Raw genomic sequence first — 20,071 nt, forward strand, 5'->3', positions numbered from 1 at the left:
ATATTTAGAACTTTTATGGATTATATATTACATTTTTAAAAAATGGAGATACACACACGCATCGATTTCTTTTGTCTGTAAATAAAGTAGAATAAATTGTATCTAATCTCGCTTAATTTTATAATTAATTTCGTCTTTTAAAATTGTAAAAACAAACACATCGACGTAATTGTACGTAATGATTATAAATTCGATCATTCATTCGATGCAACTGATGTGAGTTCCCATGCTCCCTAATGCAATGCCCGATTGTGCATCGCTGCAATCTCGCTGTTAAGGCGCGCGGCGCGAGAAACCGACAAAAATGTAAGTGAATGTTCGCGGTATATAAAGAAGATTCGCAATCGTGAGATGCTGCAACGCTCTCCGAGACATCGCTTACTCGAGAGGACTACGTCTTCGGATCGGGAACAACGAAAATACCGATTCTCGAGTTTCGACAGAGAGTATGCAACGATAATATATCTCTTTTAATTAAACAACGCGAAGCATTTATATGTGAAAATGTTCTGTGATTAAAGGAAAGACGCTTAGCTTTTGATAAAAAAAAAAAAAGGACAACACACTTCAACGAGAAAAGCCATCCTAAGTTACGTGTCCCTTATATTGTGCTCTCGATATTACGGATTACAATGTTCTTTACTATGCGGAAATGTAATTTAGAAGAAATCTTCTGTGGCACGGTTAGTATTGTTAATATTATATTTCGCACGCTTTAAATTTTTCGCCATTTTTTTTTTTTCGTGTATGTCAAATGAAATTTTTCTTGCTACGAAGGAACTCTCTATTTGTTTTTAAATTTGACATTTACATAGTTGTCGTCAATAAATTAATTCTCAAATTAATTCTCATTTCAATTTTTAATGTCTCAAGAACGTAATCAATGTTAATCATTCTGATTTTGAATTTCATAGATTCCCAGGGACTTTTAAATTTAAGTCAAAAATTTATCTCCTTCCAACTCTCTTGGAGAATAAAGCTAAAAAAGGGAGTAAAGGAGGAGACAATTTTAAAATTTCGAAAAGATATCCATGTAACATTTCGAGATCAGAATGATATAATAATTAAATGAAATTAATTGTCAATTGTTATAATAATAATAATTATATATAAATTACATAAATTATATAAATTAATTGTTATAAGAAATTATTTAATTGTTATAATTTATAATAATTAAATTAAATTAATATTAAAATTAATATAATAATTAAATAAAAAATCTCATCGATTGAATCGAGTTGAATCTATCAAATGAATTAATCACGTTATCGTATCTTATAGAATTATAATCTTTAGAATAACTAAAGTTTTAATTAGATATAGAACGAGTACATTGCACAATGGAGCAGACTAATGATAGCCGCCATTTTTTCCGTGTACATTTATGCATATAACACGTAAAAATTTACAAATTCACGGATAAATAGAGCTATGAATTTCTAGAGCCCCTTTTATTTTTAAATAAGATCTAATGTTAGATCTCAAATCTAGAATATATTCTCGTAAATGATCAAGAAGATGTGAAACCAATGACTTGCATGCTAGAGCGTCGAACATTCTTTCGACGCTCATCGGAAGAACGATAATAGATCTAGCACATTGTATGGTGAACATGAAGAGAATGTGAAGCAGCAACTGTGGATGTGTAATCTAGCTGCGAATCGTTTCTATTATGTAATAGAGACCATCTCTCGTCGTTAATAATGTCGAATAATTCTCTTATGCTTTCTTCAAATAATAAATCGCACGTTTTACGCAATGCAATTACTTTAAATAATATTGCGAAAAGATTATCTCACGTGTCTTTCCTCTGTTCTCAGATGTTACTCTTGTGTATCTTGTTGCTCAGCTTTAGTCGAGCGAATCTTCTTCGAGAGTGAGTGCAAGATGATTTGAATAAAAAGAAACTCTTCTTACTCCTAGTGAAAATTATTTACAGAATTAATCATAAAAATTTTCATAATAATTTCTCTCTGAAAATTTTCTATAAGAATTTTAAAACCTTTTCAGAAAATTTTTAAATTTTTTGCCATTGAATTAGTACACTTTTCAAAAGGCTTCCGAAATGAAGATAATTCATATTTTTACCAACGATAAATTTTAAATTAGAATTTCTTGTATAATATATATAAATGTTAAATATTTTGAGATTTTTTATTCTATATTTTTTTCTAAAATAATATTTAAAAATCTGAATATAAATCTGATATATCTTTTTAGAATTCTTTAATAAATTTAATTTATGAAAAAAATTCCTAAAATTTCCTAAGAAATTATATATGACATTTTTTTCACCCGGGATGTCATATCGATTTTGCGGAAGGAAAAAGGGCAAAAAATATTCCATCTTTTTCTCTTGCAACAGATACTCCTCGCAACCATTTCAAAACCCGAGGCAAGCGTATTCGTGCACTCCTGTCGATTCAACATCGTTGGATGCATTCGGACCGACTATCGCGTGCGCGTTGAAATTCGCATCGGTGAAAAGTGATGATGCGTCTGGACCGGGAAGTCATCACTTAGAATCACCTACATACGTCAAAGTATCGGCGCCTCTGCTATATAAGCCTTTGCCAAGGACTTCTTCCCTGGTATATATCGCGCCGCCCATCGTCAAATCTGCATCAGCTATCGTAGCTACTGAACCGAAATCGCTGGAGAAGGACGTCCAGAATATGGTGAATTATGTGAAAATAAAAAATAAATAGTTATTAAATGACAAAAGTTAAATAATGGAATGAAAAGAAAAAAGTTAAAAATAATGGAATAAAATGAAAATGAGAGATAAATGCCTATTATTTATATTAAGTATTTTTGATTGATAGGACGCCATTATTTTAAATGCGCCAGACTCTACGTCAGGAGTCAAGATTAAATATATCAATATACAAGGTGTCCCAGACTTAACGAATCAGCCGTTAATAGCAAATTCCTGAGATCATTTGGAGAAGAAAATTCTAATACCAAAATGTTGAGAAAGACATCTTAAAAATGTTCAAACTACTGTCGCATCGAAGACACAATCGCGCTAACTGCAAAATCCTCTTTTTTATTTTATAATAAATAAATTATTTTATTTTATAATTAATAATATTTTAAATAAATTTTATTTTAATCCCTCTATCGATATCGATATTATCGCGGGCCCTTTGATGCGCTATGTCCCTGAGCACAGGAGAACGTAACGTGTCGATTGGTAATAAATAATAATAAATTATATAATAAAGATAAATTATATAATAAAGGTAATAAATTTAATTTTTTGTAGCGCCGAAACTACATCTTCCTCAACATTTTGATATGAAGATTTTCGTTTCCAAATGATCTCAGGAATCTATCATTAACGGCTGATTCGTTAATGGTCTGGGACACCCTGTATATGTATACATAATTTTATATTTTTCAATCATATCTTTTTGAAAAATTTCCCTCGAACGAACAATACAATAGCACAAATGGATACAAATTTATACAAATTAATTACAAACAATATATAAAAGGAGTAAAAAATATAAAATACACAATATATAAAAAAATAAAAAATATAAATATAAGAAAATAACAGATAAAATATTATATATATATATATATTTTTTTATCAGGCGTATCCTAAATATTCCTTTAATTACGGCGTAATCGACGGATACACCGGCGACTCCAAGTCAGCGTGGGAAGAACGAGACGGAGATACAGTTAAAGGGGAATATTCGGTCGTCGAGGAAGACGGAACCATTCGTACCGTTTCTTACACAGCAGATGATCGTAATGGCTTTAACGCGGTTGTAACTAGAAGCGAGCCGCCAAAGAATGCAAAATCTGCAGCCGAAATAAAAACATTTATACCCGGCGCTCTATTTACAAACGACAGGCATAAAATTTGATACACTTTAGCTTCACTTCACTATTTTTTCTTTCCATGCAAAATGTTGTGTATTTTTTTTTACAGCGGAGCATTACGTATTTGATAGCTTCTTATAATATGTAGAATATAATATGTGTTCTTTTTTATACTCTAAGGTGATTCTTTTATATGCAACATACATATATTTAATTTATATATTATATAGGGTGTTTCTAAAACTATGTCGGAGATTTTAATGGCGTATTCTAGGGGTTAAAATAAGAGAAAGTTCATATAAACATGGGTCCAAAAATGCTTTTCCTCCGAGTTATAGCCCTCTAAAGTTGAAGGAAAAAATTGTGAAAACCACATAAAAATAAAGCTCATTATTAATTATTACGCTGTGCAGAACTTTAATGTTCTATGAAAAAGTCTCCGAGTTACAATACATTTTTCGATTTTTTCCTTCAACTTTAGGGGGCTATAATTTGGAGGAAAAGCATTTTTGGACTCATGTTTATATGAGCTCTTTTTCTTATTTTAAACCCTAGAATACGCCCTTAAAATCTCCGACATAGTTTTAGAAACACCCTGTATATATTTCTCATGTTTCGCTGAGAGAATGTTATTAATTACACTATTATTACAATGTGCCGAACAAATTGTATTATAATTAAGAAAAAAAATGTTTTCTTGTAGAATAAAATGTAAAATAAAATTAATTGTATGAAGCACATTATTTTCGAGAATTGAAAAATTTATTCCACACAACATACATATTCAAAAGACATTCAAAGGAGACTTTTTGAAGATGATTTTCGTCCCATAAATGTCTTTGAAATCTTGATATCATCTAGCTGTCTTTTGGATGTGTATATTGCGGATAACATATGTGTGTTTATTCTTTTTCAACTTTATATTCCTTTATAATCTCTAACTGGTTTGTGATATACATTTATTATTGAATTACTCTCGCGAGAATATGGTTATTGAAATATATAACAAGATACAAGATATTCTTTCTACAGAAAAAATAGAATTTATCTTAATACATTAGACACACATAATTTTCAATTAATACATTATTTGAAATTATTTTATTATATGATATGTTCTATTTTTTTATATATTAGAATTAATTTTGTATATAGTTATTAGTGTGCTTATATCGAGATAAATTCGATGACATATAAAATTGTTAGAGATTTAACTTGAAAAAAAAATATAAATATGTGCTATTAATTTTTCCAACTTTTAAAATCAAGTTTTTTTTTTCAAAAATATAACGCATCGTGTAAAAGGTATTCTATATTTTTGGTTTATTTTTACATAAGGATTATTTCTTTTCCAATTGGAAGATTTCGAACGCATTACGTATATATAAGTTGCTATATTAAGATAGTTTTTTTTGTATTACAATGTACAGTTCTCTTACCTGTATAACATTCAATATATGTATTTTCAGACAATTGCGTCTCTTTATTTGTAATTTTAGATATTTCATTGATAACATAATTTATATATTAAAACTTATATAGAAGAGAAAAATAAGAAAAAAATCTTTGTAAAAAAATATAAAAAAAGAAAGATAAAAAATATTTTCATAAACAAATATGTATGTATGTATATTAGATTATGTACATATATATGCTAAAAAATGAAGATCTCTTACAGAATTAAATATTTCAATTTTTATCCTGATGTGAGATCTGAGATATATTTTATTTTTATTTATTTATTATTATATTATGTATAGCTATGAATGAAAGAAATGTGTGATGTAAGGTGTAATTAGTATTGTATATAATATTTTCGGCAATGTTATCAAAGAATATATTATTATATTAATTTGTGTAATATTTATCATTACATCTTTTTTAGAAAGTTGTACTTTTTCAGCAAATTTAAAAAATAGCTTGTAAAGAATTAATATTGCAATAAATATTACAGATACAAAAGAGATTATTTGCATCTTTTTACAACATATACTAATTACGTTTATTAATACATATATTATATAATGTAATTATGAAGAAATTAATTTATTAGCGTAAGATGAAATGTATTAATTTATCATGTCTTTAATACAGTTTAAATTAAAATGGAAATGTTTTGTTTCTATTATATACTAAAACGAATCTATTATATCTAAATCGCCCTCCTAATGTTAAGGTTTCAGATATTATCCAAAAAAAATATATATATGAAAATAATGAATATGATATTATAAATAAAAAGGTTCTTAGAGCTAATCTCGTTATTCATGTTGTCATTCGAGCAATGCTTGTATCGCTTAATACCAAGTAACAAAGAATTAATACATAGTTTATAATTAGAAGAATTTCTACCTATTTCTAGATCTTTTATTACTATTCTTTTTTGCGCTGTTTGTAGATTTATTTTTATTCGAGTCTTTACTATTACTGTGACATTCTTTGACAGGTGTGGTAATGTGTTCTAAATTTCCATTGGACATTGAGCCATTTGTAAATTGAATTGAAGCATTTTCTGAATTATTAAGTGTACTATTATTTTGGGCATATCCAGTTTGAATGGAAGTATGATTTTTTCCGCTAGCTTCTTTATTATTGCTAGAAGAGATTGCATTTGAATTGCCAAAGTTGCAATTGTCCTCACTTCCACTATTTCCAATTTGAGACTCCGATTCACTGTATCGTTCAACTGGAATTAAGCAGGGATCTCATATTAACGGTATACAAGTGGAAGAGAAAGCGAGAGAAAATAGATATTGTTTGCAGATGGAGCGATACAGGTGCATAAGCCAATGTTAGAGGTATAGAATTTTCACTCAGACAATGCTCGTAGCGAGTATGATCTTTTCTGTATCAGAAAATAAACATTTATGTGTAATACAAATATTTGCATAATATATATATATATTTTTATTATAATTATTTGTTTGCTACTATTGTACTTGCAAAGTTTATACTCTCTTAAAGCATGGTCATTCATACGATCTCGAGATACATAAAAGTGTGCAACATCATTTATAGAGATTAATAGGAAAATGAAGAACAATACCATTATATAATTTATAATAAAGTATTATTTATATGCTACTAAACACATAACAGATATATAGCGACTAAGTCTATTCAAACTAAAAAAATTATTTAATTACTTAAGCTCAGCATCGAGTTCTAATATTAGGTTTCTAATACTCTAATATTAGTTATATTAATGATATTTTATACTTGTAGATATCAAATGCTAGCTCTAGTAATATTATTCTTCTAGATACAAAGCAATCCAAACGAGAAAAAAATCAGTGCAGATATATTCTATTTATAACATAATAATATATACAATAACACAATAAGATAACTTAATCAAACACAAGTAACTACTTATGCATTCATAAAATTATCATTGTTTCTACGGAAAAGAGAATAATAAAGAAAAGTGCGTACAAAATACAAGAATATTATTTTTATAAATAAATAATCATGATATAATAATCATGAATATCCATTGAGGTCCTTACTTTTTTCTTGCGCATTCTCTACAAGTCCACTAACCGCCTGTAACAAGAAATAATGCAAATTAGCTATTAATCCTCTAAGAAGATTAAAATAGCGTACAAAATATTAGAAATAAAATTACAAATTTAATTATTTAATTGATTATAATAGTATATCTTTGTTTTTTTTGTGTAAATAAAATTTTATCGAGAAAAATTTATTTACTTACTGCCATAGATGTAATAGATGATTTAGAAAATAATCTCTCAGCCTCTTTAAATTTTCTGTTACGCTTATCAGCTTTGCTATTAGTATTTTTGTTGCTCGCTAAATACCTATCCCAACCTCTTATTATGTTTCCGTATAATTGCGTATCTTCCAAATAGCTTCCTTCGAAGGCGTATATTTGACGTTCTAAATTGGCTAATGTATCCTGCAAAAATCAAGCCTTGTACAAGTTTTCCTATCTAATATCTGTTGTATTTTATAATGTAAAAAAAAATTATAATTTCATGGTGTTATTTTTATAAAAAAAAAATAAATAAATAAATAAATATAAAAATAAATAAAAAAATAAATAAATATAAATAAATCATGTTTGAGTTTCTTGCTAAAATATTTATAAAAAAAAATATAATTCTATTAAAATTATAATTAAAATATTTATAAAAAAATTATAATTAAATTATTTTTATAAAAAATAAATAAAAATGAATAAATAAATAAATATAAAAATAAATAAAAAAATAAATAAATATAAATAAATCATGTTTGAGTTTCTTGCTAAAATATTTTTAGATTTATCTTCCGACGTCATAACCTCATACTTTTGTAAATCACCACAATCAGCTGTTCGCATCTAAGGCTAAATAAATAGTACGAAATAAGATGTGTAATAAAGAGGAATTAAAAACTTTACAAATTTTGTGTTATGTAAATATACAATGTGATATTCTGTACCGCTTTGACGTAAAATATGCGTGAAAATTGTTGGCACATGTATATTGTACTCACAGCAATTTCAGCTTTACGTTTTATTAATTCTGCCAACTCCGCTCGCAGATCCACCGAGGATTTCGTAGACATTTTCGAATGTACGTTTAAATAGATTATAATGGCAGAATCAAACTAAAATTAACGGAGGATTATTACGTTGAAAACCGACGATACAACTTTCCAACTTGCTCCAAATAATCAGGACCTAGTAAACCAGTGTTGCTCTATTTCTCTCTCTTTCTCTCTCTGACAGCTCTGACAGGTTCCCGCAGTTTTCGCGCATGCGCAATATAACTAGCAGTATTACTCCAAGTGCGTTCAAAAATTCTCCCCATCGATTACAATGACGTCAAATTGATCAATCAGGACAAAGAGACCAATTAAATACTATTCCATCGCAGGCATAGAATTTTCGAACGTAATTTCCATCATTCTTGCCAATCCTCAAGGAATAAAATACTGACGTTTCGGTATTGACCAATCCAGTTCGACAGAATTTATACCGGGTGTCACAAAATTTGACATAACGTCATTTGATTAAAATTTTAATTTGTATGTACTTATAAATGCTTATATTTATTTTAATAATTGCTTATATTTATTTTAATAATTGCTATATTTATTTTAATCATTGCCGTGTTGTAACTTATATTTTCATAACTGCCGGCAAATTGAAATGCGACACAGTGTATATTAAATCAATCTATATATGTATATCCTACCCAAATGTAAATGGCTGTCATGGCTTCAGTTGTAACGTCGCCGTGTGTCAGCAGTCTAATATAATATATAATAGAAATTTGTGGATTTTGCTTGGAATTCAGATGGATTTTTCGACAAGAGAATTTTTTATACAAGATAGTTTTAAATTTTTATAATTTTTTTGTTACAAGTTTCGTATGCAAAACATCTCCTCGATACTCCGAATTTGTGAATGTCCTGATTTATTTCGACGCGTCAACAACGGAGCAGTCCTTTAGTAAGTAAGCCCTGTAAGTGCCTTTATAGGTTAAATAAAATAATACACAATATATGTATTTTATTTCAAAAATTTAACAAAAAACGACCGTATCGCGATTTTTCAATTATCTCCACAAGTTTTTGATTAAGTGCGGCAGAATCGAAAATATATCGATTTAAGTAGATTTATAAACTCGTGTAATTATGAGAGATTTATTTTAAAAGAGAAAAAAATATAAATTTTGAAAAATAATAAATTTATATCATAAAAATATTTCTATTAATTTTTGTCAATTTTCATCAATTTCTTGCTATACAAATTTGCATATATATTGATATAATTATAAGTATTTTAATGAGATATAAATTATAAATTTTTTTAAGAAACGTGAAACACATCAATATTAACGTATTATATATATTATATCGATATTATAAAGTCAATATTTTTAGCGAAAGTTTTCACGTGTAAGAGTTTTAAATAAAACAAAGAGCATTCTTTAATTAAAATAATTAAAATATATTGAAATTAGTAAATATTTAATTACAATAAAAATACCTTAAGATGTATCATTAATATTTTTAATTATTTAATTTTCGTGCTTTATGTGATTTATCTGAAATTCTTGTCTCTTGTAAACCATTGCAAAAACTAATTATCATCACATTTTTTTAAGCTATTGGGAAATTACTCGTAATAAATTTGTTCGCATTGATGCGTGTTTTTTTTTAAACGTGTAATTTTCGCCTTTTCTCTGACGTCAGCTGATTTCGCTGTCGCTCGTTCAATAGACGCATATTTTCGAATTCAGAGCAATTTATTCGCTCTAATATAAATGATGTGTATCGTATATAAATAGCCGTGGTACATTCGCCGCCTTGATGCACAAGAAGATGCATCGCGTGCAATATTACGATTAGATTACATGTGGACTTAGTCTTCTTAGAGTTGATTACATCCATAGATTTCGCTTCTTCTTCACTAGACAACAACATTTGTCAAGAGAAAAATATTATATATTTATATTTATTATATATTTATAATTATTATTAATTACTTATAATTAATAATAATTTATAATTAATTTATTATTAATTATTTACAATTATTATATATTTATATTTATATTTATTATTTATTTATAATATTATATATTTATATATTTATATATTTATATATTATATATTTATTCTATGGGGTTCGAAATGTAAAAATAAGTCAAGGTTGAATTCCCTTTCGAACAGATCAGCTTCTTATCGGCTCTTTTCAACGGCTTGGTCAACAATGGGGTCGATATGGATAAATGATATTCCACGAAGAATGTCACGAGACACTCACATGCCCTTCGACGACTCGTAATACTCGCGTTTTGGCCTTTTAACCGGAGTAATACTCTCGATCAGGTATGTGTCTAAAGATGCATGAGATTTAAACGCATGATTAATCGACGAAGAAACGCTCGAAGGCTGTAACAATTCATATATTCATTAAGCACGCTATCTGCGTGACTTTTTTGTTATCTGGAAAGTATTACGCGATTCAATGGTCAACCCGGTCAAACTTGAAACTCTCTCTAGATAAAGCTAACAGATTTCTAATAACTAGCGTGTTTAGATAAATTTGCGTGTGTTGGAATAATTGTAAATTAAAAAGTTGTATCAGGCAATGTATTTAATAATATCGTTTTATTTGGAAGAGAGAGATTGAATAAATTTTATATTATTAATTTTTTAATTATTAATTTTTTTAATTATTAATTTTTGTATTATAATTATGCAAACACTCCTCAACAAATTGAAGATACAAATGCAACAAATACGATATCGGTTTAAATAACTTTGTTAATACAATGCGTTAAAAAATTATTTTCGCAAAATTAATAGATTATGATATTTATATATAATATATATAATATATAATATATAATATATAATATATAATATATATAATATATATAAAATATATTATATATTATATATATTAATATATAATGTATATATAATATATATAATATATATATATAATATATAATATATATAATATATATAATATTTGAGAAATATGTTATATATGTGTTATAATATATGTGTTATATATAACATATGTAATAAATTATAGATAGAAATGATATACAAAATATAAATAAAATTATATCTTTGTCGGCATTTGAGATAAATGTATAAACAAATATATTGATAAATTTATAGATATAATTATATAGATATAATTTCATGTTATATTATTTAATGCTACATCAAAAAGCAATGTAAATAATTACTTATCCAAAGAATATTAAAATTCTTCTTATTTTTTTTAGTATATTTCAATAAAATAAAATAAAACGAGGACAATAAAAACTTCTAGATGACAAATATTATAATCTTGTTTGAATGTCCACAATTTATAATTATTAAATTTAAAATATTATTAATAATAAAACACATCACTATTACTCAATCATCTTTTCCCAAAAACTTGAATGTTTTATATTCTCAAATAACCTGACATTCAAATACAAATGCCTGATTCATTAATTTTCATACTTATTCACAGTTCATACAAATTGTTACAAATTACCGATTATAGGAGTATAAATATAATAAATAGCAAATTTGTATTTTATCATATATTTTTGATATACGAAGTAAAATAATTGACTCAAATATTCATAATCTTTATGATAAAAATATATTAAAGATATATTAAATATCTAAATTTTACGATTTTATTTATTACACAAAAAGACACATAAATGATTCAAAAAGATAAAATTCTTTTTCATTGTAAAAATATATAATGTTATGGAATACTTCTTATTACAAATATTACATTTTGTTTGATTGTTTTGTATTATAGAAAAGGGCCAAGGTTTTCTTTCTGAAATATTGCCATATTTATGTTCTTTTTTTATTGACTTCTATTTGACGTAATATCCATTTGTATCATATCCATTTTATATCACACACTATATGTATATGATTAAATTCCAATGAAGAATCACTTTATCAAAAAAAAAGAAGCAAAAGAAAGAGAAGACGTGAAAAAACGTACATATGTGACTCTTTATATAAATATAAATATTGATACACAATCTGAATGTGTCTAACAAATTTTGACGATAAATTATTTAACTTATTTACTGCTAATTATCTTGTCATTTGTAGGAAGATTACAAAAAGAGTTAAATATTACAATAAGCGCCAATATTAAAAGCCAATTTTGTACAAGATATCTTTGATGAAAATTAGCAACAAATGTTTTTGTTAATTGACCTGCGTAAACTATCAGGTTGATAAGGAAAAAAACTGGGATATTATTATTAATCAAATATATATAGGGTGTCCCACTGTAATTTTTACACCTAATAATTGAAAAACATTTTGAAAAAAAGTGTTTCAAATAAAAGTTGTAGAGTTTGGAGAGAGAAAGAAGATAGGAATATTAGTTTGATCTTGAATGTAGATACTAAGGCTAAGTGAAGGTCAACTTTTTTTAAATGGAACTTTCTTAATTCGTCTATAAATCGATTCCCCACAATATATTCCACGTGAAAAGTTATACGGGTAGAATAGCCAAAAATCAAGTAGTTTACGAGATATTTTAAATCTTAAGTTGACATATAATTTTACATAAATTATAAAATATCTCGTAAAAAAAATATTTATTGTCGATTATCTTATCTCAATACGTATATTAATTTTTTACGCACAGAATAATGAGAGGAATCAATTAGTGTAAAAAAACACAGTTGTTCTTAAATAAAAGAAAACATGTAGCTTCTCGTTGCAAATTCATATTTTTTTTAGAGCTTTCCAAAATATTATAATAAAATTATTTCTCACGAATATATTTCGAGACTAGAATGTTTTAGTACTTCATGTATTACCCAAGTGTATCACGTGAAGGTCAAATTTACAATTCCTTTGTGGTTTATATTTCTTTTGTCTTTATATGTGGACAAACACACAATAGAGGCGCAAATGCGACCGGTTTTTTTCTCTCAAAATACATTATATAATAGATAACAGAGGTAACGCTTCCAATTTGTAATTGCTTCAGTCTCTTTGTTTGTACTATAATTACATAAATGTACATTTTTATATAATATTCATAAAAATCCAGAGCTTTTGAAACGCAGAAAACACATCTTTCAAACGTATCTTAATAAGTATCATTAGCGGGATATATATAAGAATATCAATCATTTAACGCATTATTTTTCGTGATTCTTGAAAAAGAAGTGCGAAGGTTAATAGCAACTTTTCCCTGGTCGATACAAGTTCGTTATCCGTGTATATAAGGGACTTGACGAGACACGCGTGCTTTCAGTCTACGGCCCGCCAGAATTTCCGACTGAGTGCAAACCTTGAGTGCAATTTTGATAAGCTAAATATCACGACGCGGAAATAATTAATAGTTTTTGTAGCTTCTAAAACGAACGAAAGTGAAAACTCAAGAAAAGAGAAAAAAAGAGAAATATATATATATATATATATATATATATATATATATATTTGGAGAAATTCGCTTCTCTCCGAGTGAAAGTAATTGCTTCTGCGAACATCGCTCTCCCTATTCTGAATATTATTATCGGTGTATTGTGGTTGCACATTTATCATCTATGGTAAATTTTAATGGCACTCATATTTCCTCAAAAATGTTGATCACGACATGTCATCTTGTTCTGCAAAAAAAGTTTACGATAAATTTTACTATCAATTCTTTCGCAAAAACACAGATACAAACATGTACTCCAAATAACGATATTCATTCATGCGAAGCAATCGGGAAGGATTAATCGCTGTACATATGTGTATAACGCTTTTTATGTATCTAAATGCTTGTTGTATGAAATCTAAATGAATACAATTACTCTGTGTTAACAAGATGATTGATATATTTCATAAACGGTTAATTTGAATTTATATTAAAGGCGCTCGCAAATAAAATCATGATCATTCTCATCTTTATTCATGTACTTTGCACGTATAAATGTAAACGAACGGGTTTGCTATCAACGTCACATATGTATACGATTCTCGATTCTCGTGATAGAACACGAAATTTATTATCATATGCGTGATAATACATTCTAAAAAAAAGGATACCTCTTATCGGTGTCGTACAACTGACAAAACATCAATCATTTACACATATATGTATAGCTTAAACATATAATAAGAGATATAAAGAGAATATTTTTTGAAATAATTTATTCATCGTAGAAGTTTTTTTTTTACGAAGAATCGCGGGTAATAAAATAACAGTAATTATATTTATCAATCACTTTTAATTGATTGAGGCTAATAATCCGTTAGAAATTGTAAGCATGGCTGGCAAATAAAATTTCTGATTATGAGAATAATATTTGCCATTTAATGACATTAAGAAACGTTAAGAAATGTCCGATATTAATGGCCGATATTAACGGTTCGATATTAAGCGTAATCCAATATTAGACTATGAATAACCTTTCTTTCATTTTTTCTTTCTATAGATAAGCTAATCTCAAAAGGCAAAAATTCATTCGTCCACATGCAAAATATGAAAAGTAATTACTAAGAGACGAATAGTGGCAAATTAAAGCGCAAGAAGAAACAAAATTCTTTTTTCCTTTTCTATTATTTTCATATTTTTAATTAATAATAAACAAAATGTATTAATAATATGTTACAATATATATTTAAAAATATGTTATATATTTTTGATTAATATATTACAAAATTATATTGCAAAATATATTAATAATATATTATAAAATATATTTATACATATTTTTAATTAATAATATATTACAAATTTTTAACTAATTATATATTATATATATAATATTTATTTAATATAATATTTATTATTAATATTTATTATAATATTATATAATATTTTTAAATAATAATATGTTACAAAATTATATTATCCAATTTTTGTTTGCATTTATATTGCCGTATTTATTTGCATTTTTATAAACATTTTAAAATGAAATTAAATATTTTGCAGTATTTTAAAAAAAGGAAAACAATATTTTTTTGCGCTTTAATTAAATAAAAGTATTTTTCTTATTTGTGCATTGGCTCTTATTTCGGCATCAATTGTTAGTTAGTAACTGTTATACTTTGAACTAATTTTTATCGTCTTTTTCAAGATATTAAAGTATCGAAATAACTATTAACATATGATTATTTAATAAAAATAAAAATATTTGTAAAAAATGAAGATACAAGAAATACATGAATACAATAATAGACTTTATATATTTATACATATATTTCTTTGTTGTTCTGTTCATGATCCAGAATGGCGACTGAGGCCGAACGTTGGAAGAGAAAAACTTGCATTAATCGACTACGTAAATTAGCATCGAGGCGTGTGCCCATCTTAGCATGGCTGCCGAAATATGATTCGGAAAAGTTCTTTAGCGACTTCATAGCCGGTGTCACGGTTGGTCTCACAGTCATGCCTCAGGGACTCGCATACGCGACATTGGCTGGTTTGGAGCCTCAGGTATAATATACAATAAAAAACAAAATTATTTCACATAGATAAAATATAGAATATATTACTTAGATATATTTATATAAATACATTCATTAATTTCATATAGAATTATCAGTGTTTGCTGGTATCTAGATAAAATTATGTAGATAATCATTTAGATATAAAGAAATGGATCATCTTTATCTTTAACTAGATGAAGAAATATAAAATATCTTTATCTTTATCTTAGATGAAAAATATATGTCATCTTATCTAAAAGTTGTGTAAGATGACGTTTTCATTATGCAAAAAAGTTTTCCAAAAATTTAAAGCAAGCTTCTAAAAATCTATCTAAAATGTCTAAAATATATTTTTTATATTATTATTATTAATATATTATTAATATATTATTAATATATTATAAATATGTTATAAATATATTATAAATACAAATAAATAAATAAATATTTACCATATCATTTATATACCTTTTTGCTATTATTTAAATATTCTTTAGGAAAAGAGAAAGAATATGTGTTTATGATTTTAATATCCCATTTATAATCTGGGTCACATTTTTTACAAATATTTATAGTCTTCTAAAATAAACAAAAATATCTAGATAATTATTTAGATTATCGCAATAATTATCTCATCTTTCATCTAGATTAAGTAAAAGCAAAATCATCTTTATCTCATCTAAGATAAATTTACGGATTTTTATCTTTATCTTTATCTAGATAATTTTGAAATTATCTACAGCAAACACTGAGAATTATTAATAAATGAGTAATCTAACACACTGTATATAATTTTCTTGAATTTGCTTTGAAATGTTAGAAATCAACATATATCATAATAATGCAGCTTCTGCTTTCAGTATGGCCTTTACTCGGCGGTCGTAGGAGCAATCATTTACGTGATATTCGGCTCCTGTAAAGATATTGCAATTGGCCCTACCGCGCTTATGGCATTAATGACTCACGATTATGTGCAAGGGAAAAACGCAGATTTCGCTATACTTCTTGCATTTTTATCTGGCTGCCTGCAGTTACTAATGACATGCTTACATTTAGGTATGCCGAATCAATGAACGAGAACAATGTCTTTTTTATTTAAAATGAAAGAATGATTTTATTTAAAACCATTCTTTTTGAATGAAAAAAAAAATTTTTTCTTTAAATACGCAAGACAAATTATGAGGTATGCTTGTGTGAAGTTCCAAATAGATTCTTTTGCCATTTTTAAACAATTTGGAATAATTTTCTTTCTATGCATTTGACATCTATTGTGAATGGGTTTATTGTAATTAATTTTTTCACATAAAAAAAATAATTTCCTAGGTGTACTCGTAGACTTCATCTCGGTGCCAGTAACCGTGGGTTTTACATCCGCAACATCTGTTATAATCGTCGCTTCGCAATTGAAAGGTCTGTTGGGCTTGAGAATTTCAGCGCAAGGATTTTTGGATACCCTGACAAAAGTTGTTCAGAATATTAATGACACGAATCCATGGGACGCTGGAATGAGTTTCTCTTGTATTGTGATTCTATTACTATTTAGGGTAACGTGTATAAATTTTTATGCTTGTTTGACATAAATTCGTATGATATTTGGTACACGTTCTTGATGAATTTCTTTATACGTTTTACAGAAAATGAAGGATATCAAATTAAATAACGTTAGCAAAAGGTCAAAGAAGATCTTCACGAAAACGATATGGCTGATCTCCACAGCGCGAAACGCCATTGTCGTTATCATTTGCTCCGTTATTGCGTACAAGTACGATTCGTCCGAATCCGGATCTCCGTTTATTCTAACGGGTCCGGTGAGATCTGGTCTTCCACCATTTGGCTTTCCACCATTCTCCACGCGAGTAAACAATCAAACCTTTACCTTCACGCAAATGTGTTCCGAATTGAATACCGCCATAGTATTAGTACCGATAATAGGTGTACTTGGTAACGTGGCCATAGCTAAAGCTTTTGTGAACGATGGTAAGGTCGACGCTACTCAAGAGCTTCTGACACTTGGGATTTGTAACGTTCTTGGATCTTGCGCGAGTTCCATGCCAGTTACAGGATCGTTCAGTAGATCGGCGGTGAATCACGCCAGCGGAGTGAAGACGCCAATGGGTGGATTGTATACCGGGATTCTGATTTTGCTGGCTCTCAGTATGCTCACGCCGTATTTTTATTTTATTCCAAAAGGTAGCGAATCTTTTCACCGCATGCAACATGCAAAAGACAATGAATCAGTTTGATATAATATTTATTATTATAATTATTATTAATAATAAATTAATATATAATTATTATTTCTTTTTTAGCTTCGTTATCAGCTGTCATCATTTGCGCAGTAATATATATGATCGAATACGAAGTTGTAAAACTGATATGGAAATCGAGCAAAAAGGATCTTATACCGATGTTCGTCACCTTTCTGTTTTGCCTCATCATCGGTGTGGAATACGGTATTTTGTTGGGCGTCGGTATAAATTTGATGTTTTTATTATATCCCTCTGCAAGACCTACAGTCCACATCGACAAGTGTACAGTGGGTAACACCAGCTCAAAGAATAATTTTTTTCTTTCTCCATCAGTCTAAGATATTAGTTGTAAAGCTATAAAAAGAAAAGAGTTAAATCTGATGAATATACATTAGATCGTTCTTCTCCGAAATGATTACATTTTTATTAATTTGCAATTTTCTAAATTCTTATTTTCATTTTATATCGCATTTATTACAGACTGATTCTGGCGCAGATTACTTGCTGGTTACTCCAGGAAATAGTTTGTATTTCCCAGCGGTCGATTTTATAAAGCAGTCGGTGGGTAATGCTGCTATAAAGCAAGGATCTAGTCAAGTGCCAGTTGTTGTCGATTGTAGATATATTTTAGGCGCAGATTTTACGGCTGCTAAGGTATAACGTCTTTGAAAATCAATAATATAATTAAAGATATAATATGGTGTGTTATATTTAAGTTTAAATCTATTGTTTTTTTTTTAATTTAGGGCATCAAAACATTGATTAATGAATTTAGTAGTCGTAAACAGGCCCTGTACTTTTATAATCCAAGATCTGACGTTGTTACTGTTCTAAAAGGCGCTTGCGGTGACGAATTTCAATACGTTTCGACTCAGGAAGAGCTCTCTTACTTGTTATCTACAACTCTAGGTAAACAAATCGTGTAATCGATTTCTGTTAATTTTTTATTTTAATTATTTAATTATATTTTATTTAATTATAACTATTTAATTATATTTTATTTAATTATATTTTTTATGTTAATTTTTTTATGTTAATTTTTTATGTTAATTTTTTTTTTATGTTAACTTCTTTTATATTTTATGTTAAAGTTATTTATTTACATTTTTTTATTTACTGTTTTTCTTTAAATTTGAAATTTTTTTCTATAAATTTTACTTATTTTTCTATTTACATTCTTTTATTTATTGTTTTTCTTTAAATTTGAAATTTTTTTTCTATAAATTAAGATTTTTTTTTCTTTTTTCACTTGTGTTCCCCTGTGATCACATGACTGCATAAGAATGAGGAAGAGTAGGAAATCAAGGAAAATATTTTAGAGCGTAAAAGATTTTAAAATCAACGTATGTTGAACATAATATCAAATATTACAATATTAGAATTAAAAAATTTCACTTGTATGTAAAAATATATTTATGCATTTCGTTTCCAGACAAATATGCGCAACAAACGCATGACAAGATATTTGCGCCTCTAGCATTAAATAATTCAGAAATGGTTCATAGAAATACGCGTGGTTCCTGTCATGAGCTCAGTGAGGTGACAAGCACACTATTGCATGCTACTGCGAGCTGAAATTAAATCTTATTTAATACTAATGCAGAATAAAAGTTTTTAATTAAATAGAATGTAACATAATATCTTTATTTGACATTAAGTATACAAAACAATAAATTAAAAGCGATATAGAAATAAATTCATTTCTAAACATAAAGGTGTTATTCTTATTTTTCCCAATGTAAACACTAATTTTTATAATTAAAAAATTAATAACCACCCTGTTGCTTGGCTTAAGCGTTATTTATCCTGATACATAATCAGGAAGACACATTTTTCTATATTATACATTTTTCATTGTTCTATATAGTCTTTATAATTATTATATACATGTAATACATGGAAATCTATGAAATATAGCCTATAAAATATGTTAGCGCTTTTACTGTTACATGTATAATCATTAATAAAGAACCATTGTTAATAAAGAACCGTATCACATAATGTAGTGAAGGCACACAAGAGTCCATCACCAAAATTTATTTGTA

At 27.2% G+C, this 20,071-nt stretch overlaps 3 protein-coding genes across 8 annotated transcripts; 2 read left to right on the forward strand and 1 right to left on the reverse strand.

Moving 5' to 3' along the window:
* Positions 1 to 403: 403 nt before the first annotated feature.
* Positions 404 to 4,149, forward strand: LOC105254346 (cuticle protein 19). The gene is made up of 4 exons (XM_011262970.2): positions 404 to 683; positions 1,824 to 1,879; positions 2,369 to 2,681; positions 3,606 to 4,149. Exons 1-4 carry the CDS (start codon positions 633 to 635, stop codon positions 3,882 to 3,884), a joined length of 699 nt encoding a protein of 232 aa, XP_011261272.2. The 5' UTR covers positions 404 to 632; the 3' UTR covers positions 3,885 to 4,149.
* A 1,842-nt stretch (positions 4,150 to 5,991) lies between these two features.
* LOC105254336 (chromatin modification-related protein MEAF6) lies at positions 5,992 to 8,566 on the reverse strand. The gene is made up of 4 exons (XM_011262948.3): positions 8,341 to 8,566; positions 7,556 to 7,759; positions 7,350 to 7,386; positions 5,992 to 6,526 (listed from the first exon to the last, which is right to left on the reverse strand). Exons 1-4 carry the CDS (start codon positions 8,410 to 8,412, stop codon positions 6,189 to 6,191), a joined length of 651 nt encoding a protein of 216 aa, XP_011261250.1. The 5' UTR covers positions 8,413 to 8,566; the 3' UTR covers positions 5,992 to 6,188.
* A 502-nt stretch (positions 8,567 to 9,068) lies between these two features.
* LOC105254337 (sodium-independent sulfate anion transporter) lies at positions 9,069 to 19,671 on the forward strand. 6 transcript variants are annotated; one of them, XR_889443.2, is made up of 11 exons: positions 9,069 to 9,301; positions 10,528 to 10,686; positions 15,577 to 15,784; positions 16,638 to 16,833; positions 17,101 to 17,321; positions 17,412 to 17,967; positions 18,087 to 18,313; positions 18,507 to 18,680; positions 18,773 to 18,935; positions 19,309 to 19,369; positions 19,459 to 19,643. XR_889443.2 is itself a non-coding variant. In XM_011262950.3 (10 exons), exons 3-10 carry the CDS (start codon positions 15,578 to 15,580, stop codon positions 19,599 to 19,601), a joined length of 1,887 nt encoding a protein of 628 aa, XP_011261252.1. In that variant the 5' UTR covers positions 9,069 to 9,314; positions 10,528 to 10,686; position 15,577; the 3' UTR covers positions 19,602 to 19,670. The 6 variants fall into 6 exon arrangements, 5 of the variants coding, with proteins under 5 accessions (XP_011261252.1, XP_011261251.1, XP_011261255.1 ...); XM_011262950.3 differs by lacking the exon at positions 19,309 to 19,369 and having other exon boundaries at positions 9,069 to 9,314; positions 19,459 to 19,670; XM_011262949.3 differs by lacking the exon at positions 19,309 to 19,369 and having other exon boundaries at positions 19,459 to 19,670.
* Positions 19,672 to 20,071: the final 400 nt, after the last annotated feature.

Source organism: Camponotus floridanus, unplaced genomic scaffold (genome assembly GCF_003227725.1).
Source record: "Camponotus floridanus strain SB8 unplaced genomic scaffold, Cflo_v7.5 scaffold3, whole genome shotgun sequence".
Taxonomy (NCBI): Eukaryota; Metazoa; Arthropoda; class Insecta; order Hymenoptera; family Formicidae; genus Camponotus; species Camponotus floridanus.